This window comes from Acomys minous (assembly GCF_964271855.1).
Source record: "Acomys minous genome assembly, chromosome: 13".
Taxonomy (NCBI): Eukaryota; Metazoa; Chordata; class Mammalia; order Rodentia; family Muridae; genus Acomys; species Acomys minous.
The window spans coordinates 84898400-84923196 of NC_140495.1; the positions used below are offsets into that span (position 1 = coordinate 84898400).

Here is a 24797-nt window from a genome sequence, read left to right on the forward strand (position 1 = left end):
TTTGGTTTGGTTTGGTTTGGTTTTTGGTTTTTCGAGACAGGGTTTCTCTGTGTAGCCTTAGCTGTCCTGGGCTCACTTTGTAGTCCAGGCTGGCCTCGAACTCACAGCGATCCACCTGCCTCTGCCTCCCAAGTGCTGGGATTAAAGGCGTGTGCCACCATGTCCGGCTATATGTGCACTTTCTAAAGTCATACTTCATCGTAAGTTTAGTGCAATATGGATTCCAGGTCTAGATACCTGTCCTCCCTCTCTTTCCTTCTCTTCTCCCCCTTTCCCCTCATCCCTGTTCTCTTCCTTTTCCCTCCCCCTTTTCACACCCTCTCCCTCTCTCCTGCCCCGTCATCATTTTCTCCCCTTCTCTTGCCCCCCATTTTCTCTCTACCTCTACCCCATCTCTCTCCTTCCCTTGTCTTCTCCCCCTCTTGGCAATCATTAATTGAGTGATATCAGGATCCATCAATAGTCCGTGAATCCATCTCCTCGCCATGCCTTAAATGGTATAATAACCAACAACTGTCAGTTGTAATAACCAACAACTTTCCCAACTCCCGAACATTATTTGCAAGTGCCCTGAGCTTTAGTCAAATGACTTTCCTTTTAGTAAGTCATTTTCCAAAGTGCTTTTGCTTCACTGGGATGGCCAAGTCACTGGCCTGCCATTGCACTCACCTGACTTACAGACTTTCTCCTTGCACACCTTCCTTTCCGTGGAACATCCTCCTTCCTTGCACACCTTCGTTTCCGTGGAACATCACTCCAATAGTGTCCTCTGCATAAACTCAGTTCCTTTGCTCCTCCTTCCCACCATCTGCAGGCAAAGTGCCATCCCTAACAAAGTCACTTCTTTATATCCAATGATGTACATGAAAAAGATAAATGAAGTGGGAGTGGAGGCTCAAGTCTGTAATGCTGTCACCTGTGAGGTAAAGGCTGGAGGAAGAGGGGTTTTAAATTATGTCTTTATGGCCAGCCCAAGGTCAGCCTGGACTATATAAGACCCTGTCTCAAAAATAATAATAAAATAAAATAAAAAATAAATAAATATCCAAAATAGAGTGGCCATCCTCATGATCACAAACAGAAGAGGTCTGGCAGTCTGGCCCATTTTCCTGGGCAAAATGCTTCCGACTGAGATGTGCCTTTCTTCTTCCTCATGCTCCCTTTACTCTCGTTTTCACCTGATCTCACATGGCGAATGTTTTGGTACTGATGCCATCTGCCTCCTCCATCTCTATCCCTTGCACCGCACTGCCTTTTCCCATCCTCACACTCTGCGGTTCCTGTAACACAGCATCCTTCTCTCTGGTGCTCAGATTCCTTCCCACACCAAGCCAGCTCTAACACTTCTGGAAACACATGTGGAAGCCATTGCCCTCCCTGTTTAAGGCCTACTGAAGAGTTTAGTCTGTGCTTACTTTCCCCAACAGACACCAATCATTTCCTGCTTGCCCATTTGCTTGACTGCAGGTATCGGAGGAGCCCTTGTCAAGGCTGCCAGGGACAACTATCTGCCCTGTTACATCTCATCTTTATTTGCCTCCACGTGACATGTCCTTCCTTCTGTACTCTTCACTTGGCTAAGGACAGTCTAAGTGTCTAGTCACATACACACACACACACACACACACACACACACACACACTCACACACACTTCCTAAATGTAGAACCAATCATCAGCTCCCCACTGTACACATGGAAGAAAAGAGGAGGGTCAACATTTCCACCTAAGTTTTAAATAGCGGGTTGATAAATTGCTTAGTGCGGGTTTGACAGGGTCGGCATTCTTTACTCTCCCAGTCCTCCGAGATTATCACTGCTTAATCAGAATACTGTCCCTTAATCCTACACACTTTTTGAGAAACTACAGTATTATAGATAATGGCCTTGATTGCTCTAATTTGTACTATGCCCTCAGGAAAATTCTACTATCAAGAGAAGAGGATCACTTACAGCTGGTTATATAAAGTGAGGAATGATCATCATCTTATGAAGGTACAGGAGGAACTAAGTGAGTTCGCAGAAGGGGGGGAAAAAACGTGATTTTCCTCTGGAAATACGGTGGCAAAACTAGATTTTGAACTACCACTTAAGAAATAGATAGAGGAGCCTGGGAGGTGGTTCAGGCTGGAAGAGCACTGGCTGCTCTTGTAGAGGATCCAGGTTCAGTCCCCAGTACCCACATGGCAACACTCTACTCCCTGCAACTCCAGTTCCAGAGGATCTGATGGCCTCTTCTGGCCTCTGAGGGCACTGAACGAGCGTGCTACATAGACGTACATGCACGCAAAGCACTAATACATATAAAATAAATAGTAAGTAATTTTAAAAGAAGCGGAGGCAGGAAGCTCACAAGTTCAGGTCAGCCTGAGCTGCCTGACACTCTGTCTCAAGAAAGTCAATCTTTAAAAATAAGTCTGTAAGCCCTACCAACCGAGCTACACCTCTAGCCCCATTTACCTTTTGTTTAAATATATTAAAATATTATTAATCATCAGTCAGTGCGATGACTCAGAGAGTAAAGGCGTTAGATGCCAAGACTGCTGACCTGAGTTCAATCTCTTAGACCTACAATGGTGGAAAGAGAGAAATGACTCCACAAGCAGATATGCACGCGCATACACACGCACGCACGCACGCACACACACACACACACAATAAATAAGTGGAATAAAACACATTGTTTTGTTTTGTTTGTTTTTTGTTGTTGTTGTTTTGAGAAAGAGTGTCTCTGTGTAGCCTTGGCTATCCTGGACTCCCTTTTGTAGACTAGGTTGGCCTCGAACTCAAGGCCAGTATCTACCTGCCTCTGCCTCCTGAGTGCAATGATATAAATAATAAAATGAAAAGTTGATTTTAAACCCTAGAACAAGTTGAGCAGTAAGGCAGAGAGAATTGCCAAATGTATCCGAGTCAACAGTAGATGCTTGCTAATGAAATAAGTGTGACAGCGATGAAGGAGAGCCAAGAAGAGAAGTCAGGGCCACATCAGCAAATAGAGAATATGTGTTACCTGCAAGTTGATGATCCCTTCTGATTAACTTTTATTGAGCTAAAACAATGCTGGGTACTTAACACACCTTTTCACAAATATCAAAAGAAACTTACACATTGATTAAACAGTCAGTGTTATCTCCATTTTGAAAGGTCACAGCTTTTAAAGTTAAACGTCTTTTCAAGGTCAGAAGCCTGGAGAATAGCCGACTCATTGTTCACCTTATTCCAGTGTTCCTAGTTTGCTCCCAGGAGGGGTCTGATTGGTGAACCAAAATTATTAATGTTTTGCAGTCAGAATAAGTGAAGCATGGAGATGGAAGAGTGTGCCATGCTGGAGACTATGATTGGCCGCAATTAAAATCAAGAAATCAGCACCATGTATCAGAATAAATACAATTTGGAAAGGGCAAATCGTTGCAGCAAATAGCAGGAACAAGACAAAGTGATGAGTTAGAAACCATTGAAGGCATGAAGCTTGATTGAAGTTGTGGTTTTCTGTTCTTTATAAATTCAACGGCAAAAAGCACGAGTCACAAGATGTTCATTTTCTGTTTGAAAAAGTTCAAGGTCCCAGCACTACGTATCCTGTCGCAGCCTAAGTCAGTGTGCAGTCATAAGCAAGCATCTCACATCGGTAGTCCAAGAGTGCCCTGAGGCTAATTTCCATCAGGGCATTGTCTTTTCGCCAAGCCCTGCTCAAACATGGCTGCAGTTCATGTTAGCTAGGTTCACAAGTCAAAGACTGCTTCTTCAAGTTGTATTTGCAAACAAGATGTCAGCAAAGAGCAAAGACTTAAGTTAAGGCCGGTGCCTTAACTAAAGATAAACTAGAAACTTATAATTGATAGGATATTAATAAAGACAACCAGGAGGAACAGAGGAATTTTCTGGCCAGAGATCAGCCAGGCAACAACAACAAACAGGTGTTTGATAGACAGAAGGAGCTGCCAAGCACTGCCAGTGTGGTGGCTAAGGAAAACTCCATTTTGTGCTTGACATTCATTCTAAATTCCTAAAAGACAAGCTCCTGGCAATTCTGACTCCTTTTCCAGTCTCAAAATTGTAAAACAGTTATGAAATAATTAACCACTTGCTCTGGTTTCTGTAAACCCCACTTGTTGCTCTGTATAGGAGGAATGGTGCAGTTCCTCACATGGCTGTAAATTCTAGAGGAAGGAAGTAATTGTGACCTGCCTTTAAAAGCCCTTTCCCTTGTAGCTAGGTTGGTTACGGAATACATGTGACTTAGGACTAGATGCCACTCTTCGTATGGCATGAATTGAACATTTATAGATGTCTTTCTTCTGCTCATTCAAACAGCAGAGAACTAGCCTTAATTGCTTTGTGCTCCTTGCACACCTCATACAGTTGTAATTTTAGGACTGTACAATGCTTGTGAGAAGTTATATGTTTTCAGAACAAAAGAATCTGACTTGTAAGCTGGATTGTTCCTGACAGGATTCATTCCTCTCACCATGCTGAACGTTGACATCCTACATCCTTCATGTTCCAGGACCAACTGCTTCAGCTGCTGTTCTCCGTCAGAACAGGACAGCACCCAAGACAGCTTTGAAGAAAACTTCCATTCCCAGTTGGCCCAGCACTTCAGACTGTCACACACAGGACTGTTATTAAGCCTACACATTCTCTACATTTAGAAATTGAGCCACAGATGATATTCCTACCTTTTTCAGTCATTTTCTCCAATTTTATCTGGGCCCCTACAAAGGTATTATTTGTCCCAAATCAGCCAGAAGAAACCCTAAGAGAATGATACCCCATTTTCCTTAAGGGGGATTGGGTAGATTGCTGGTTGCTTTCTTGGGCTTTAGATGTTTATTTTCATTGGGAGTTGGTTATAAGTTACTATTGGTCTTATCCAGAGAGAAAACAAGGTTAGACTTAGGATGTCTCTCTTTTCCTTTATCTTTCTTTCTTAGGTTTGGAGATAGGGGATGTAAATAAAGAAGGGAGAATATAGATATATATAGGGATGATAGGACAAAAAGTAGATAATTGAGTTGACTCCTCAACTTAAGGACTTACCTGTGTTCACAGGGTTATTTTTAATTCATTGGTATAGAAATTTTTATATTGATGCAAAATAATTTTAATTTTGATACACTGGTATAGAATTCAAATTTAAGAGTATTCTTCATACATATTATATATATTTCTACTCTAATATGAGGTACTGTACCCATACCCACTCAAGTAGAATACAGAGTTTACTTCCAATACTTTGAAAAGTCTACTACAGACTGTTTAGGATAAGTAAGTTCAACAAGTTAATTGTCAACTGATAAAAATCATGGTCATTTTCAATTACTAATCTATTTATATAAGAAAAATATACATCCTAGATGTAACAAATAGGTATGATTCTATAGACAGATAAGGTAAAATAGTTAGATAAAGCCTTCAAACCCCTCAGAGTCCTACAGAATATGGCATTTAAAGCGATTTATACTGCTTTAATGATTCTTTGACAACAAGATAGGTGAACTCCTGGCAACACCCAGGATACCTCAAAAATGATGATGAGAATCAATGAACTTCCTTATGGAGATGGCTTCAAATATGGCAACCATCCATTGGGCAAAATGTCCTCGTTTTGAACACTGACAGAATTCTGCCTAAAACTCGGCAAGATGGATACAGGCAGAATCAACAGCCAAACTCTGCCAAGATAAGGAAAGCATGTCCTCAATTGTTCCTGCCTCACAAATATATCTGTCAGATATAATGGGCCAGAAGACTGAAGATGATGCTCCAACGTTTTAGAGAGTATTGGTGACTATTCAGGCAGCAAACTCTGTCTTTTATTTTTATTTTGGAAGCTGCTAACCTGCTTCCTGTTTACTCAGGTAATTAATTTTACATGGAAAAACAAACAACCCAGAGTAGCTAAAAAACAATCTTGTATAATAAAAGATCTTCCAAAGGAATCTCCATCCCTAATCTCAAGCTGTACTATAGAGAAACAGTAATATTAAAAAAAAAAAACTGGCATGGTACTGGCCTAGAAATAGGCTGCTTGATCAATGGAATCAAATTGAAAACCCAGAAATAAACCCACACACCTATGGACACTTGATTTTTGATAAAGAAGCCAAATCCATACAAAGAAAAAAGATAGAATCTTCAACAAATGGTGCTGGTATAACTGGATGACTACATTTAGAAAATACAAGTAGATCCATATTTATCACCATGTACCAAACTAAAGTCCGAGTGGATTAAAGACCTTAACATAATACCAGACACACTAAATCTGGGGGAAGAGTCTTGAACTCATTGGCGCAGGAGACAAATTCCTGAACAGAACACCAATAGCTCAGCCTCTAAGGTCAACATTAATAAATGGCACCTCGTGAAACTGAAAAGCTTCTGTAAGGCAAAGGACACTGCCAATAGAAGAAAAAGACAGCCTACAGACTGGGAAAAGAGCTTCATCACCCTACATCTGACAAAGGGCTAATATCTAATATACATAAAGAACTCAAAAAAATTAAACACCACCACACCAAATAACCAAATTTAAAAATGGGGTGCATAGCTAAACAGAGAATTCTCAACAAAGGAATGTTGAATGTCTGAGAAACAGCTAAAGAAATGCTCATTAGCTGGATGTGGTGGCACACGCCTTTAGTCCCAGCACTCGGGAGGCAGAGGCAGGTGGATCGCCGTGAGTTCAAGGCCAGCCTGGTCTACAAAGTGACTCTAGGACAGCCAAGGCTAACACAGACAGACTCTGTCTCAAAGAACCAATAAAAAAAAAAAAAGAAAAAAAAGAAAAAAGAAATGTTCAGCATCCTTAGTCATCATGGAAATACAAATCAAAAAGACTCTGAGATTCCATCTTACTCACATCAGAATGGCAAGATCAAAAACCAAAGTGACAGCACATGCTACTAAGGATGTGGAGAAAGGGGAACACTCCTTCATTGCTGGTGGGAGTGCAAACTTGTACAACCACTTTGGAAATCAATCTGGCACTTTCTCAGAAAATTTGGAATAGTGCTACCTCAAGACCCAGCTATACCATTATTGGAATATACCTGAAAGATGTTTCACCATACAACAAGGACATCTGCTCAAATATGTTCATAGCAGCTTTATTCATAATAGCCAGAATCTGGAAACAACCTAGATGTCCCTCAACCAAAGAACGGATGAAGAAACGGTTGTACATTTACACAATGGAATACTACTCAGCTATCAAAAACAAGGAAATCTTGAAATTTGCAGGCAAATGGATAGAACTAGAAAAGCTCATCCTGAGAGAGGTAACCCAGACCCAGAAAGACACACATGGTATATACTCACTTATAAGTAGATACTGGCCCAACATAGATGTCCTGTGAAAGACTCCACCCAAGGAGGAGGACAGATACTGGGGCTCACAGCCCGACTCTGGATGAAACACTGAGAGCTGCATGGAAGAGTAGGGGAATGGAAGGAACTGGGGAATTCAGGGGCTCCACAAGAAGACCATCAAACCCAGCAGCTCTGGACCCAGTGGGTGCTGCAAAGACAGATACACCAACCAAGGACGTTGCAAGCAGAAAACCTAGATCTCCTGTTCCGACTTAGCCAACGAACAGCTCATTCTCCACGCCGCCAGGGGAAGGAGGGCAGGGACTGCCTATGACATGAATCTGGTTCCAGTGATCTGATCACTGTCCCTTAGCAGGGCGGTCTTGTGGGCACACAGAGGAAGGGAATGCAGGCTATCCTGGTGAGACCTGATAGGCTGTGGTCAGGCGGTGTGGGAGGAGGGCCCCAATCTCAGAGGTCTAGGGGAGGGGAATAGAGTGGAAGAGGGAGAGAGGGAGGGAGGGTGGGAGGGAAGGAGGGAGGGTGGGAAGAGGAAGATAAATGCAAGGGGATAACAATCGAGATGTAATGTGAATAAATTTTAATGAATCAAAAAATTTTTTTTAATAATTTGAAATAGGTAGATCTACTTCTAATCCAGGCCTTCGATGTAGGAAGATACATGCCTTTAATCCAGATTTTGAGGCAGGAAGACACCTTTATTCTAGGCCACACCTTCCGGTGATAGCCTATATATGAACATGGGAGAAGGAAGCCCTTGTTCTTGACCTGCGTTCCCTCGCCTGGCTAACAAGTCCACTGCTTATGCCTAATTCTTCAAGATTTCAAGTGTACTGGAAACCAGATAAGACACCCAGCCTTGTAGACCAAGCAACTGTCGGATTCTTGGACTTTCCATTCCCAGCTGGCCATTGTTGGATTAGCTGGACTGCAGCTCATAAGTCATTCTAATAAATCCTCTTTCACTGAATAAAGAGGGACCCATTCTATAAGCTCCATTACTCTAGAGAACCCCAGCTAGTACACCAAGTTTTTCCTGATTTGGGACCTTCCACTGTGAGAGCTGGAGGTGGGCAGGTGGTCCGAAGAGCATCAGCACTTTAGGTGTACGAAAGGTCCTGGGTTAGAACCAGCACCTTCAGAGGGAGGGAAGGAAAGAAGGAAGGTGGGAAGAAAGAAGGGGTAGATACCTGGGACCATTGTCCTGGTTTTTGTTTCATTTTGTTTTGGATGTATTGAGAAGTGAAGCACAATCTATGCGCCTTGCTCTGACACATGCATGGGCAGGTGGATGGACAGATGAGCAGCAGACACGCAAGTAGCTCTGGGGTGGTCTGATAAATTTTTAACTACTGATGCAGGGGCGAAGGTGACAGTATATGGTGTTTTAATTAATAGAATAATCTCATGTCAGAGGCTGTCCCTGCTCTCTCCACAACTGTTGAGAGCGAGCTGTCCATTGGCTAGGCCTGAGCAGGGGCTCTAGGTTTACTGCATGCATTGTCCTTGGTTGGTACAACAGTTTGTGCAGGACCCCTGGCCCCAGATCCAACAGCCTTGATGATTGCCTTGTGGGGCTCCTGAACCCTCTGGATCCTTCCATCCTCCTACTCTTCCATACCACTCTCACCTGGAGTCCAGCCGCAAGTCCCAGCAAGACCCAATCCCTCACTGACTGGGGTGTCTTAGAGGACATCTATATTGGGCTAATATCTGGCTCGAGGTCAGCCAGGTCTACAAAGCGAGTCCAGGACAGCCAAGGCTACACAGAGAAACCCTGTCTTGAAAAAACCAAAAAATAAATATGATGATGATGATGATGATGATGATGATGACGATAATAATAATAATAATAATAATAATAATAATAATAATAATAATAATAATAATAATAATAAAGTGAGTATGCACCATGCGTGTCTCTTTCTGGGTCTGGGTTACCTCACACAGGATGATTGTTTCTAGTTCCATCCATTTGCCTGCAAATTTCAAGATTTCCTTGTTTCCCCCCAATTTGATCACTTCCCCTTGGTAGAGAGGCCCAATGGCACACAGAGGAAGGGGAAGCAGGCTGTCCAATGAGACCTGATAGGTTGTGGTCATATGGAGGTCCCCTTCTGTCAGAGGTCTGGGGGAGGGTAACAGAGTAGAAGAGGGAAGGATGGTGGGAATGGGAAGATACAAGTGAGAGGATAATAATCAGGATGTAATCTGAATAAATTATAAAAAAAAAAGAGTTATATCCAAAAAAATAGAATGATCTCACTACAGCCCCTCTCAAGCTACCAATGAATCCAGTACTGGAAAGAGAGGCTCGCGTTTGACCTCTGTGGGCTCTCAAGGACAGATTCTAGCTCACTTCTATGTCCTACTGGGTACTACTTTTGTGACTTTTCTGTAGTTCTTAAGTTGCTCCAAAATATTTTTTCAGTTTTTTGTTTTTGAAACAGGGTCTCACTTGGTCACCTAGGCTTAGCCAGAAAGTCAATTATGTAGGCCCAGGGTGGTCTTGAACTAGCAGCAGTAGCCAAGAAGCAGAGAGAGGTGAGAAAAGGTTAAGAAGATATTAAGTTAGTGGCCATTATGCAATCGTTGGGTCTTGAAACTTTGCTCCCTACATCCTGCTTCTTCTAATATCCTGCGTTTTGCTGGGCATGGTGGCGCACGCCTTTAATCCCAGCACTCCAGGAGGCAGAGGCAGGTGGATCTCTGTGAGTTCGAGGCCAGCCTGGTCTACAAAGCGAGTCCAGGACAGCCAAGGCTATACAAAGAGACCCTGTCTCAAAAAACATAAACAAATAAATGAATGAATAGGCGCCCCAAGCAGGCATCTTTTCATATAAGAGCCTAACACAGAAACAAAACATCAGAGGCAAGATTGTATGAACTTGCCATCACCGACAAACTGAATTTCAGGTGTGGTAAAACGGGTGGAATTCTTGGGCCTGTCAAACATTATGAATGTTCAGCATCATTCTAAGCTGCGACCGTAGCGAGGCGGAAGGTTCTTACAGCACCCGTCATGTTCTCGGATGCTCTGGAACTCACGAGAAGATGAAGTCCACAAGGTCTAACTTATTAGTCTATACACAGACACATGAGTTATATCGAAGTGGCTGCCAAGCTTTAACATTAACAGCAAAACCAGAACACTTCAGATGAACACAGATTTAATCTATTTTGCTTAAATGTGTAAGTTCCCAAAATATCACACGGCTGTTTTACACTTGGCTCGTTCTGCATGCAGCAGCTCATCTAGAACGTTCCTGATGGTCTCAACACAAACTTCTCCTCTCCGGTGTTTCTTCGATGCGAGATCCCATACATATTCAAACTCTTCTTCAGAAAGCTTTACTCCAATGTTAGTTAGTATATCTGAAATCTAGAAACAATGCATTTAAGGCCAGACCAAGATTTGTGGTTTTAGTTTTGCATTTTAAAAATTAGGTAAAATAAACTGTATGTTAAAAAATACAACAGACACTGTTCCTCCCCCAAAGCATGTGTGTTCACATATGCTTATGTGCCTATGTACACATAAGATATCAAAATTCTAGTACATTCCAGGCATAGAGGGAGTGTATTCCTGTAGCTGCAGAGCTAGAGAGGCTAAAGCAGGAATGTTAAGAGTTCAAAGCCAGCCGGCACTACACTGTGAATTCCAGGTGAGCCTGCGCTGTAGAGTGAGATCCTCTCTCACTCTTATTTTTTTTTTTTTTTTTGAAAACAAAACAAGGCAGTGAAGGCGGCTCAGACAGTGAAGGCAGCTCAGACAGTGAAGGTGCTTGCTGCCCAGACCTTATTTTGATTTCCTCAACCCACTTAATGGAAGAAAGAACCAACTCTCATAGGTTTTCCTCTGATACTCACACATACATGAAACATACAAACACATGAGTAGATAAATAGATAGATACATAGATAAGTAGATAGTAGGCAGATGGTAGGTAGGTAGGATGATAGATAGACCGATGATAGATAGATAGATAGATAGATAGATAGATAGATAGATAGATAGATAAACTTCCAAAATGAATATTATGTATTTTTTAATTAAGTAAATTTAAATGAAGAAAAGCAGCTGGGCATGGTAGTCTATGCTTGTCATCACAGTACTTGGGAGACAGAGGCAGAAGTATGCTCTCGAGTTAAAGGCCTACCTGGCCTACATCGTGAGACCCTGTGGGAAGGGTGAGAAAATTATATAATATACCCAGAAAAAAGAAAAGAAAAACAGCAGCAATCTACAACCAAACTGATTATCATTCATCAAGAATCCTATATATCAGGACCCCTATACAAGCTATAATACTGAAAAGTCAAAATTGATAGTCACAGGCTGGAGCTAGGGCCAGGGCTGGGGCTCAGGTGGTAAAGCTCTTGCCTACCATGCACAAAACCCTGGATTCAGTCCCCAGTACCACAACTACCAGGAACATAATTGTAATCTCAGCACTTGGGAGGTGGAGGCAGGAGGACCAGAAGTTCAAAACCAATCTCAGATAGGTAGCTGATTTGGAGGCTGGCCTAGACCACACAAGATTAATAATAATAATAATAATAATAATAATAACAACAACAACAACAACAACAACAACAACAACAACATGAGCCGGGCAGTGGTGGTGCACGTCTTTAATCCCAGCACTTGGGAGGCAGGGGCAGGTGGATCGAGGCCAGCCTGGTCTACAAAGTGAGTTCAGAACAGCGAAGGCTGGCTACACAGAGAAACCCTGTCTCCAAAAACAAAATAATAATAATAATAACAATAATAATAATGTGGATCAGAATAGAAGCAATATGTAATTCAGATCTAGCCTAGGCTAACATAAAAACTCAATCTCAAAACAAAACAAATTAATAAAACAACAGTCAAGTATGTTGGTCCTTGCCTGTAATACCAATGTTTTGGTAAGCTGAGACAGGAAAGCCACCAAGAGTTGTAGACCGATTTGGGTTATAGAGTGAGTACCAAGCCAGAGTACGGTAAGAAGTGAAAAGCCATCTCAAAGAAAAATAAAATAAAAGACGACAATAACAAAACTGATCACAATAATAATAGTGGTCATTGGTAAGTGCAAACTTCTATCTTTGTATATTTGCATGGGACTGAAGTTTGAGGGGATTTCTTACCTCTTCCTTTGATCTGGTCTTGAAGAAGTCCCTCTCAAATACACCTTTCCGGGAGAAGATGGAGGGGTGCAGCAGCGAATAAGCATTACCCTCTTCACCATAATTATTCCTGTCACTGATTCGACAAGTCCGGGGAGCAGGAATGTCAGATCGAATGGTTGGAACACCATATATGGGGTAACCTAGGTCATCAATGAGGGAGAAAAAGACACCCTGAAACCCAGCTGTATAACAGTAGCCACCAGTCACATGTGACCGCTGAGCACTTGCAATGTAGCTAATCTAAACAATACTGTGCTTACACTTAAGTATAAAACCCAAAGACTATATAAAAAGAAGAGTATGGCCAAACACAGCGGCATGCACCTTGGTTGCAAGGACAAGAGGCATGATACTTGAGCTCAGAAGTTCAAGTGCAGCTTAGGAAAGCATCCAACATTCTCATCCATGAGTCTCAATTTCATTAATATAAAATTACTTTTTTACTTGGGCCGTTATTAACAGGTCAGTAAGACTTATCTTTGAGACCCCAGAATGCTTAGAATACACAGTTAAACTTACAGCCCAAGGCCTTAAGAAACTTACACTCTAATGCAGGGAGAGGTTAGGGACAGATACACTATGAACACTGCACTTTCCGGGTGGCCTGATCACTTAACTTGACAAGAAACGTGCCATGCTTACATATAGCAGGAACAGCTCCAACAGCTGCATTGATGTCAGAAGATGATGTCTTATAGTAGTTAGACACTTTGTCACTTGGTCTCAGGAGCATCCGGAGCGTCTCTTCTGAACTTCCTGGTTCTTTTGGAACGATATCTTCAGGCTTTATCAGAAGAGTTGGTTCAACTTCCCTCATGCTGGTCTCAGTAATGTTTTCACAGTTTTGTTTTCTACCTTGAAGAAAAAAAAAAAGAAAGAAGGGAAAAGAAAGTACAGGAAGATGTCACTTCTTGATGCTTGCTGTTCTGTAACAAGCTGGATTATTTGGACATGGAAGGTGGCTCATCAGGTAAAGGCACTTGTCACTTGCCACTAAGGCTGACAACAAAATTAGAGCCCTGGGACCCACATGGTAGAAGGAAAGAACTGACTCCTTCAAGTTGTTCTCTGACCTGTACAAGTAGTGTGACGTGTGCATCCACATGTGCACACACACATAATAATAATAAATGCAATGATTTTTACAGATTAGTTTCCTTTGTAGCTTCTTCCTAACCACGGAACTGAGCATCCATGGAGCAGTTCCCAGTGCCAACACTCCACTGGGAACAGCAAGTTCAGGCCAATGTCAGGTGTGATCCCAGCATGGCCTAGTGTTTACTTTCTGTTCCTCTGTCTATATTATTCCATAGAAATCTTTCCAGTTTGAGAACCAAAAACAGAGAACCCTTTGGTTTTTCTCTTCAAGTGACACATTAGAACCCATGCTCCACCACTGAACTGTCTCCCAGTTCTACATACACCGGGAGGGCAGAGCATGTCCCATCCGGAGAAGAAATAAGAAGAACATAAGAAGAACTGTGGGACCGCACCTCTAAGTAACTTCCTACAAGTTAGTGTATTGAAGAAAAAAAAAAAGGTTATGGTTGGCTCAGCGGAAGCAGGTGCAGACAGCATTCACCAGGTACTGGGACCAAGCCCACTAACAAAGGGTGCGGTAGCACTGAAACTCCTCCTGACTTTATGAGTCATTTCAGAAAGCTTCTCTTCAAAGCGCTAGCTATTCCACAGATGCCACTTGAGGGCACTGTGGAGTTCCCGCCACCACAGAAGAAGGCTGGAGAAACCCGTGCAAGAGTTACAAACAAGAGCTCAAAGGGACTGATCTACAGTGTGGGACCTGGCTTTCCTTGAAAGCTACAGAGCCTCTACTGGGACACCTTGATAAACAGGAGGGAGGCAGAGGGGTAGGGAGGGGAGAGGGAGAGAGAGAGAGAGAGAGAGAGAGAGAGAGAGAGAGAGAGAGAGAGAGAGAGAGAGAGAGAGAGACTGAGGGGGTGAACAGAGGAAGGGAGGGAGGCAGGGAGGGACATATCAACTCAGGAATAAAAGTAGAAATAGCAGTATCATCACTTTTACAGGAGAGACATTCTAGAGGGGAAATTAAAATGTCTGCAACCTCCCAGCAATCGGGTGCTGAAAATGGAAGCCAAGCTGGTATTGTTATAGAGCAGACAATTTACAAGTTCCAAAATAACTCTCAACCACCTTCTAGCCTTAGCTGATAAAACTACACATTTAGAAAAAAAAAATCTACAATGGCTTAGAAAAACAAAGTTGTTCGTGAGGTGATAGCATTCATACAAAATGGGATAAAGTTAGGAACAGAACGCTTCTGAGAGATGACCACCACAAACCTACCCACAGCTTCTTACACAGCTGGAAAGAGCCTAAACTTCAGAGTGTGAGAAGGGTTAGGAAATTGGAACACGTGAGGAAGATTAACAGAACTGAAGACGGAGGGGAAGAAACCACTAAAGAAGCTTTTCACTCCAGAGAAATTTGAAGGCTAAATTTTTCTTTGGTTGGGTTTGTGAGCCAGGGTTTCATGTAGCCCAGGATGGACTCAAACTCACTATGTGGTACAGAATGACAAACTCCTAATCCTCCTGCACCTTACATCCCAAGTGATGGAGATACAGCTGTACACCACCAGGCCAGTCATTTGTTGGCTTTCTTGTTTGTTGCGACAGGTTTCCTGTGTGTCCCTGACTGCCCTGGAGCTCACCATCCTATCAAACAGTTCACAAGCTTACAGCCATCTTCCTAGTTCTGTCTCCCAAATGCTTGGGTCACAGGCACACAGAACCACACAGGGTCTGAAAGCTAAATTAAAAAAATAAAAGTGATACGTTGATGGCTACTTCAGACACAGGTTGGGCAGAGCTATGAACGTGAGCCCCTTCTGCCCTATCAGTAGCTAGATGCTTAAGATAAACTGATGTGACAATAGCAAAAGCCAGGACAAGGAAGGAGAAATTCCCTCCCTTTGGTCCTGTGGCAGTGGATGAGAAAAGCTGTCACCATTAATGTCCAGCCCAAACTTGGCTCTTGGTAAAATGCTATAGATCAGAGTGCTGGCTGCAGTGCAGTGACCACCAAACCTCTAAGTGAGAGGCAGGCTGCATTGAGTTCTGCCCATGTCTTAGATCAGAAAAAGGGATATGGTTTTGATTATCAATGATAAATCTCTGAATCGATGGTGACACTCTTGACCTCTACAACTCTACAAGGCCTCTCAGAAGAAAATAAAAAAGAACCCAAAGCAAAAATAATAAAGGCAAGAAAAGGAGGCTAGAGAAATGTTCAGCAGTTAAGAGTACTTTTGCAGCAGCCAGGTGTGGTGGCCCACACCTTTAACCCCAGCACCTGGGAGGCAGAGGCAGGCAGATCTCTGTGAGTTCGAGGCCAGCCTGGTCTACAGAGCTAGTTCTAGGACAGCCAAGGCTACACAAAGAAACCCTGTCTTGAAACCCCAAACAAATAAACAAACAAAGGACTGTAACATTTTATTTTTGTGGAATTTCTGTTTTTGTATGACTTGGTTTGGGGATATTTTTTAAGACGGGGTCTCTATATAGCTTGAAACTCATAATTCTCCTGCCTCTGCTATCTCAGTGTTGGGGAAATAGTTGTGTGCCACCACACTTGATTTTTATGTTACTGTATGTATCCGGGTGTTTTGCCTATGTGTATATCTGTGTGCCACATGCATGGCTGGTTCCTATGGAGACCAGACAACGGTGTCAGATGGCCGAGAACTGGAGTTACAAACACTTGTGGGCCTATAAGTGCTAGAAATTGAACTCAGATCTTCTGGAAGAGCAGCCAGTGTTCTTAACCATTGAACCATCTATCTGGCCCCTACATAAAAATTTAAAAACTAAATGTTCTAATCCTTCAATGTGGAGAAGTAACTAAGATGGGGTTTTCAAACCCCTTTATGAGTCACTTTTGAATTTTGAGATTCTAAGCAATTTACTTTTAATTTTTAAATACATGGTGCCAATATCAGATGATACAAAACCATACACTGAAAAGTAAGCCTCTGGTTTGGAAAAGGAGAGTTAGAGGCATAACGGTGGGGGGAAGAGGAGGCAAGAAGTAGTAATAGGTAAATATCATTGAAATACATTATATTCATTTGTAAAATGTCACAATAAACCCCTTTTGATGTATAACGAAAGTATGCTAATTTTAAAACTTTTTTTAAAAGTAAGTTACCTCTGTAGCCATATGTAAGTCAGTCAAGTTTCTCTCCTCATGGCTCCAATCACTGTACAATGGCTGTGAGCACCACCCTTCTTGGGAGAACACACAGCCTGTTGTTTACCTGAACGGCCCTAGGGACCTTGGAGGCAGTTCCCAGGGCCAATAGTCATATCCCTGATACCGTGCTACTTGCAGTCTAGGCTCAGGACAGGTATGTAGGGGGTACCTTTAGGAAGCCCCAGGGCACAGTGGCCAGGATTCACATTACCCAGGCACCATTGCTTTCCATACTACATTGAAGAATAAGACCCACGTGACTGAATCCCTGTTCATGGCCACGTTCGCATTCCTTGGCCACCAGATGATCCACATCTCATAGAAGAGAGGTTTCACCAACTCTAATGGAATTGAATTTGAAGACATGGCATGGGAGACGTTGTTTCCCAAGGCAGAGGAGTCAAACATCCTCCTAAATACTGTCTCTGGACCACTGGCTAGCCTGTACTCAGGAGGGCTGTCACTGTGCTCAATGTCCCCTCCCAACAATGACGTTCACTAATAAATCTCACAGCTAACTTAAGGGGGTTGAGGGTAAGTCTCACTGTTGCCCTGCCTGAGTGCTACCAAATTCTTCCCCTCGATTCCATATACACCCTCCACATAAACATATATGCATACTATTCTAGTCCTACTTCCCTTTACTTTGCTGTGGTAAATACCGTGGGCAGAAACAACGTGGGCAAGGAAAGGGTTTATTTGGCTATGCCAGGTCTCAGTTCACCATTTAAGGGAAGTTAGGGCATGAACTGAAGCAAGAATGGAACAAAAAAATCTATGAAGGAGCATGGTTTATTGTTTTCTTTGGAAGGGGGCATTCGAGACAGGGTTTCTCTGTGTAGCCTTGGCTGTCCTGGACTCACTTTATACACCAGGCTGGCCTTGAACTCACAGCGATCCGCCTGCCTCTGCCTCCCAAGTGCTGGGATTAAAGGCGTGTGCCACCACGCCCGGGCCTTTTATTGTTTTCTCTTGCTCATGCTCAGCTACCCTTTAAAAAAAAAAAGACTTATTATTTTATTTATGTGTATGTGTATGTATGCAAGCGTGCATGAGTTTAAGTACACCACATTCGTGCAGGTGCCTGTGGAGGCTAGAGGGCAGTAAATCCCCTGGAACTAGAGTGTGAATGCTTGTAATTGAACCTGGCTCCTCTGCAAGGGCAGTAAACACTCTTAGTCACTGAGTCATCTCTCTAGCTCCTCAGTTAGCTTTCTCACACAGCCCACGGTGGCCTGACCTACCTCAGGTGTACTAGGTCATCTTATATGAACCGTCGATCAAGACAATCTCTCACAGAATCTGACCTGGTCAATCCCTTAGATAAGACTCCCCCTGATGACCCTGGGCCATGTCAAACTGACTGTTGGAGCTAACTAGAATACATAATATTAAAGTTGGTAGATACCCTAAAAACTATGCAATATAAAAATCTACTTAAATATTCAGCAGGCTTTCAAGAATTAAATACCTTTAATTATGACCCTCTTCTCGTACTCCTTGAGGGGCACTTTGTCTTTCCAGTTAAGGAAATTGGCAAATTCCAGGTAGTTAATCAGGCCATCCTGATCCACGTCACAGTAGTCAAACAGCTGGTCCAGGAGCATCTTGTCTAGATGCAGGTTGGCCTGGTTACAAGCTTCATGCAGTTCTTCTCTGTCAATCATACCATCCCCCTTCTGTCAACCAGTAAGCAAAGGAAGGTAAGGTGAGCATGGTCTCAGAAGGAAGGAAAGGAAGAAAGAAAGAAAGAAAGAAAGAAAGAAAGAAAGAAAGAAAGAAAGAAAGAAAGAAAGAAGGAACTCTAGCACATGCAATCAGCAAATTCCAACTTCCACTAAAAGAAATCGAATACTATGTACGTAAAGCAAGTGATAAGACACACTTCATAGTTTGTGGTCCTGGTATAGGCAGAATACAATTCAGAACCTTTTTGTTATTGGTCCTGGAGACTGAATCCAGACCTTTGCACGCCCTAAACAAATGTATGCTGTGCTCACAACCCCCACTTAATTTAATCACTTTTTCTTTTCTTGTTCTTATTTACCCATCCACTCATGCATGTGTTCATTTATTTTGATATTTTAATAATTATTTTGAGGCAAGGTCTCACATAACCCAGGCCAGCTTCAAGACCAGCTATCTAGATGAGAATGGCCTTGAATTCTGGTCCTCATACCTGTGCATCCCACGTGCTAGGATGACAAGCTTGTTCTCACACACCCTGCTTACTCATATCCTTTACACTACACTGTTTGCACTGGGATGTGGCTGGCATAGCCATAAAACATGCGTGGCATTTCAGTTGAGCAATGCTGTGCATGTCTGATAGCTCATTACAATTTTTGATGCTGACAGAGTTTTTTTTTTAACACCAGGCCCTCTACATCATTGCTTACTAATGAGGAAAAAATAGAGATGAGATTACAAAGCAAAGTGTAGGGAGGCCTGGTTTTGTTTGATAATCACTCCCACTAGCAAATAACAAAAGCTACCAACCCCTCAAGTCTAGTTCACTTGGGAGATGAGGGGGCAGAGGATTCGTGCGTGTCAAGGAAGAAAGTTAACAGGAGGCGATCTTAACTACTCAGTCCCTGGTGCATGCCTCCAAGCCAGCCATAGATGCACTCAAGGATGATGCTAAGGAGTGAAGGCTTTCATTCTATCCCCCATCCCTCCTTGGTACTTTGGGCAGTGAATTCTGGGTACTATAGGTTAGCATTGGGCTGGGGATATAGTTCAAGAGCAGAATACTTGCCTTAGTGTGTGAGGCCATAAGTTCTAAATAAATTTAAATTTTAAAAAAGATTTTATGAATGCATTGGCCCCTTAGAGGGATTTAATTTCCTATGTCTCCTCTTGTTAATATATTGCCTTGATAATGGAGGTAGAAATGGTCTGAGTTTATAAAATTCTTTATGGCAAGAGCAAGTCCAGCAAAACCATGAACCTGATACCCTACCAGGAAAACAATGTGGTAACTAGTGACAGAATCTACAAGTTCAGAAAGCTAAAATAGATGATGTCAATAATAATTTTGCCTGATACAAGGCTGTATCCACTGAAAGCACAGGTGCTTTGTTCTCATTAAACCCCATATAACCATCACGCCACTCAAAGCTCAAGGAAAGCTGGACATGGGGTGGAGGCAGGGGTGGTCATTGGGGAGCACAGCTAAGAATCTGCTTCATAAATTACAGGGATAACGATAGCTAATAACCAAAATCCCAGGTGTAGCTATGAGTCCCTGGGATCTCTGAGCTGTCCTACTCCAGTGCTGTGCTGTGCATGTTTAACAGCTGGCTTTCGGGCAGGTGTAGTATAAGAAGTCCTGATTTTGTTTTTGAGAAGGGTTATTTTATTCATTTGTTGTTGCTTGGGTCTTGGTCTTTCGAGGCAGAGCCTCACCCAGGCTAACCTCTAATGTCAATCTTCCTGGCTCTGGCTCCCAAATGTAGGGACTTAGGCACAGCCTGCCACACTCCTTGGGAAGCCCTGATTTGTATCAATTGCTACTCTCCATGGTAGAATTTTTTATTTCCTTCATTGGAGCTATTCCATAGGCGCCAGTGTTGCATCACCTGGTTTGCAAACTTGCTAGTAAGTTCTCTCAAGCCAGCTGTAGCATAGCGCTGCCACTCAGATTTATGGGTAACGTCTTCAGCTTCTAAGTTCCCTAAACAGGAAGTCTACACGTTATCCAGAATGATGCTTAATGGACAATTGGCACTCAATCAATAATAGGATTAATCTTATAAACTATCCATTTAGAAAACCACAGTTTATTTGTTCTGTTTTAATTATTTTTCTATGAAACTGAGTCTGGGCATACAACAGTTTCAGATGCTACTGCACTAGATCCACATCATCCTGCCTTCTCAGTAAAACATTCCTAAGTGATGCCAAACACTATGCTGTACAGATTGAAGGTTGACGGTTTAAAAGACACATCATCATTAAACAATTCTAGTGGCTTAGTTGGATCATCGGCAGCTATTAAGATGGTTGTATTCTTACAACTGTATTCAAAATGAACTTTTAAAAAGCAAAGGACTACGTATCCTGGCAGATGTCCTAGTTAGGGATTCGACTGATGTGATGAAACACTATGACCAAAAAGCAACTTGGGGAGGAAAGGATCTATTTGGCTTACACTTCATTATCGCTGTTCATCTTCAAAGAAAGCCAGGACAGGAACTCAAACAGGGCTAGAACCTGGAGGCAGAAGCTGATGCAGAGGCCATGGAAGGGTGCAGATTACTGGCTTGCTCCTCATGGCTTGCTCAACCTGCTTTCTTATAGAACCCAGGACCACCAGCCTAGGGATGGCTCCACCCACAATGGGCTATTACTAAGTAAGAAAACGTCCTACTGGTCCTGGGCCCCCTGCACATAGGTACCAGATACACAGCAGGCACAGCTTGGTTTTCATGTGGATCCCCCAACAACTGGAGCAGGGGCCCTCTCTAACTCTGATGCCTCCCTTTGGGTCCCACACCCCCCCTAACTTTCTGCCTTTTCTGGCCTCAGGAGGAGAGGAAGTACCTAGTGCTGCAGCAACTTAATATACCAGGACCAGCTGGCACCCATGGGGGACCCCTCCCTTCTCTGAGGAGGAGAAGACTGGAGGATGAGGGGAGAAGGGTGTGTGAGGGGGAGAATGGGAGGAAAGGGGGCTGCAATCGGGTTGTAAAGTGGATAAATAAAATTAAATAATGGAGTAAATAATGGAATAAATAAAAGTTAGAATGTACTTAGGAAATTACATAGTATGTAAACCCATTAAGGATATGAAGGAAGAGAAGCTTAATGCAGAAGTAAGATTTGCAGGGCTTTGTAAAGGCTTTTAAGGTTTGATTTGTTGTTCACTTGCTGTCTTGATGTAAATCTTGGTTTGGCCTTATATCTCAGAACACCATGCTGTGACGTGATTTATATTCATATTGACCTAGATTCCTTTGTGATTATTTACTGCAAACTCATGGCTAGCTCTATTAATGCCCTTGTATGTCAATAGTGTACACAAATTTCTTTAAATTTTTGCTTATTTAATTTTGAATAAAAGCTAAATTCATAATTTAAAATGATTGTGACACTCTCTATCAGCACACATCATGGGTATGTATTGATATTAAGCTCACTCTAAAATGTTTCGTAGGTCCAACCAAAGAGGTCCGTAGGTAAAGGCACCCATGCCAGACCTGATGGCTTGAGTTCAGTTCCTGGATGCTACAAGAATAATAAACTTTTAAAGTTCACTTAAAATGGTTTGTAAACTACCTGGAAAACTAGATACAATGACACACAAAGAGAGTAGAGGAAAATAAAAGCAAAGTAAGAAGGGGAAGGGGAATCAAGTGCCCACAAAGTCTACACTGAAATTGTTCAGTGAGCTCTAAGCTTCCTGAAAAACATGACAAAAAAAAAAAAAAAAAAAACCACATTCAAGGAACTGGGGTTCATTTCAGAGTATGTCATGTGCTTATCATGTATAAAGTCCTAGGTCCAATCCCTAGCATCAAATTAAATGAATAAATTACATTTATAGTAGTTTAAAATTAATTGATCTTGGCCTATAGGAACATCCTACAGGATTTGGGTAGCGCACCCAAAGCCAGTGGCTAAATCCCTAGTACCACATAAACCAGATATGGTGGCACAGGCCTTTAATCCTGGCATTTGGGAAGAAGAAGAAGGGTATAGAAAGTTCATGAGACTCGTGTGCTACTCCATGGGTTGGGAGCCTGTCTAGACAATAAAAGACCCTGTCTCAAGAGGAAAAAAAAAACTGACCTTGCACCCTTTGGATGCATTCCAGCCCCTGATATCCAACTCAATGCCATTCTATGAATGAGTTGGTTTTAGACTGAAGATATTATGAGTAGACACCAAAACTTAGATATAAGACTGACCACTGTCCTGCAGAGATCCACAAAGCTACTTGCTCTTGCTCTTAGAACTCTGAGATTTACTCAGTTCTACATATGTGAAGGACAAAAGTAGCTGCTGACCATGCTTAAAACCACACAGTCATGGCTGTCTCTGAACTTCACTGTCCACCCACTGTTCCTCTGGCCCTCACCAGGCCTGCGACACGAGGAACATCCAGGTTACGCATGCCTTCCAGATACCTGCTACACCAGGAACATCCAGCAACAACCAGATGGCTGAAAGCCGCCCTAAGAACGCAATAAACAAGAGCCAGGGCAGTATGGCACCTCCAGAGCGCAGCTGTCCTACTACAGCCTGGGTACCCTCATACAGCGGAAGCACAAGAAAATGACCTTAAATCCAATCTTATATGGATTAAGAGGGCTTTGAAGAGGAAATGAATAAATCCCTTAAAGAAATACAGGAGGGGGCTGGAGAGATAGCTCAGTGGTTAAGAGCACTGCCTGCTCTTCCGAAGGACCCGGGTTCAATTCCCAGCACCTACATGGCAGCTCACAACTGTCTGTAACTCCAAAATCTAACACCCTCACACCAACACACATAAATTAAAAAATTAAATAAATAAAAATTTTTTTAAAAGAAAGAAAGAAATACAGGAAAACACAATTAAACACCAACCTAGACTACTGTACCCAACAAAACTCTCAATCACCATAGATGGAGAAAATAAGATATTCCAAGATAAAACCAAATTTAAATAAACAATAGATATAGATAAATCCAGCCCTACAGAAAATAAAAGAAGGAAAACTCCAACCGAAGGACGTTAATTAATTCAAGAAAACACCACACACCACACCAGCAAAAACAAAAGAAGGGAAATACACACACACACACACACACACACACACACACACACACACACACATACACACACACACACACACACATACACACACGGCTCCTCATTCTACCTATTCCCTCATGGGTATCCAGGCACCACTGCATACCAGGCTGAAAAGGGGCAGAAGAGCTGGGGTCCTCAGGATCCTGGTCCAGGGGGTAAGGTCAAGAGAAGTCCTTCTCCAAGGTTGTCAGTGTTACCGCTCTCTGGTACAGAAGGGAGGAAGAAACCTGCGCCCCCGAAGTTTTCAGTGTTTCAGCCCTTATGGTTGATGGCATCCCAGGGTCCGCATCTTTCCTTTGGAACATTCAGGCACCAGAGGAAAAAATGAAACCTAGCCCAGCAGACAAGTCCAAGAGTCCAGGTCCAGTGTTGACTGCCCTGAGAGAGAAAGCCCTCTCTGAAGCAGATTCCCAAGTGTTACAGCTAAGATACTCAGATGACAGTTAGTGGAATAGCTTGTGCACATTTATTTGGAGTAATTAAGGGATATATATGAACCTTGGTGTAGTGGGAGGGGATCCTCAGACCATATTTTCAAAGAAGAGCTAATACCAATACTCCTCAAACTATTCCACAAAATAGAAACAGAAGGAACATGGCCAAACTCGTTCTCTGAGGCCACAGTCACCATGATACCTAAGCCACACAAAGACTCAACCAAGAAAGAGAATTTCAGACCAATTTCCCCTATGACCATTGATGCAAAAATAATAAGATACTCACAAACCAAATCCAAGAACACATCAAAAATATCCATGATCAAGTAAGCTTCATCCCAGGGATGCAAATACAGTTCAATATATAAAAATCCATCAATGTCTAACTAAGACTTCCACCAGAAGGGGATATGGACCCCCTGAAGTTGCCACCTCTTGTAGTCAGGCAGGACGTCCAGAGGAGGAAGAGGAACACCAACCCACCCACAAACCTTCGACCCAAAATTTGTCCTGCCTACAAGCAGTACAGGGATAAAATGGAGCAGAGATTGAGGGAATGGCCAACAGGCCCATGAGTGAGAGCCAACCCCTGGCACTATTAATGATACTCTGCTATGCTTGCAGACAGAAGCCTAGCATAACTGTCTTCCGAGAGGATTCATCCAGCAGCTGATGGAAGCAGATGCAGGGACCCACAGGCAAACAATAGGCAGAGTTGAGGGTGTCTTGGGAAAGAGTAGGGAAAGGATTGAGGGAGCTGAGGGGATCAAAGACACCGCAAGAAAACCTACAGCGTCCACTAACCTGTGCCTATGGAGGC

The 24797-nt window shown here is 42.7% G+C and overlaps 1 protein-coding gene across 1 annotated transcript in view; it reads right to left on the minus strand.

The window, feature by feature from the left end:
* Window positions 1-10523: 10523 nt before the first annotated feature.
* Window positions 10524-24797, minus strand: part of EFHB (EF-hand domain family member B) — a 46516-nt gene continuing 32242 nt past the window's right edge. Inside the window, exons 10-13 of the mRNA XM_084753677.1 lie at window positions 18213-18420; window positions 13154-13366; window positions 12470-12651; window positions 10524-10718 (exon numbers count right to left, since the gene is read on the minus strand). Of these exons, the coding sequence (XP_084609803.1) occupies window positions 10545-10718; window positions 12470-12651; window positions 13154-13366; window positions 18213-18420 (777 nt within the window). The 3' untranslated portion in view covers window positions 10524-10544. The remainder of the gene's footprint in view (window positions 10719-12469; window positions 12652-13153; window positions 13367-18212; window positions 18421-24797) is intronic.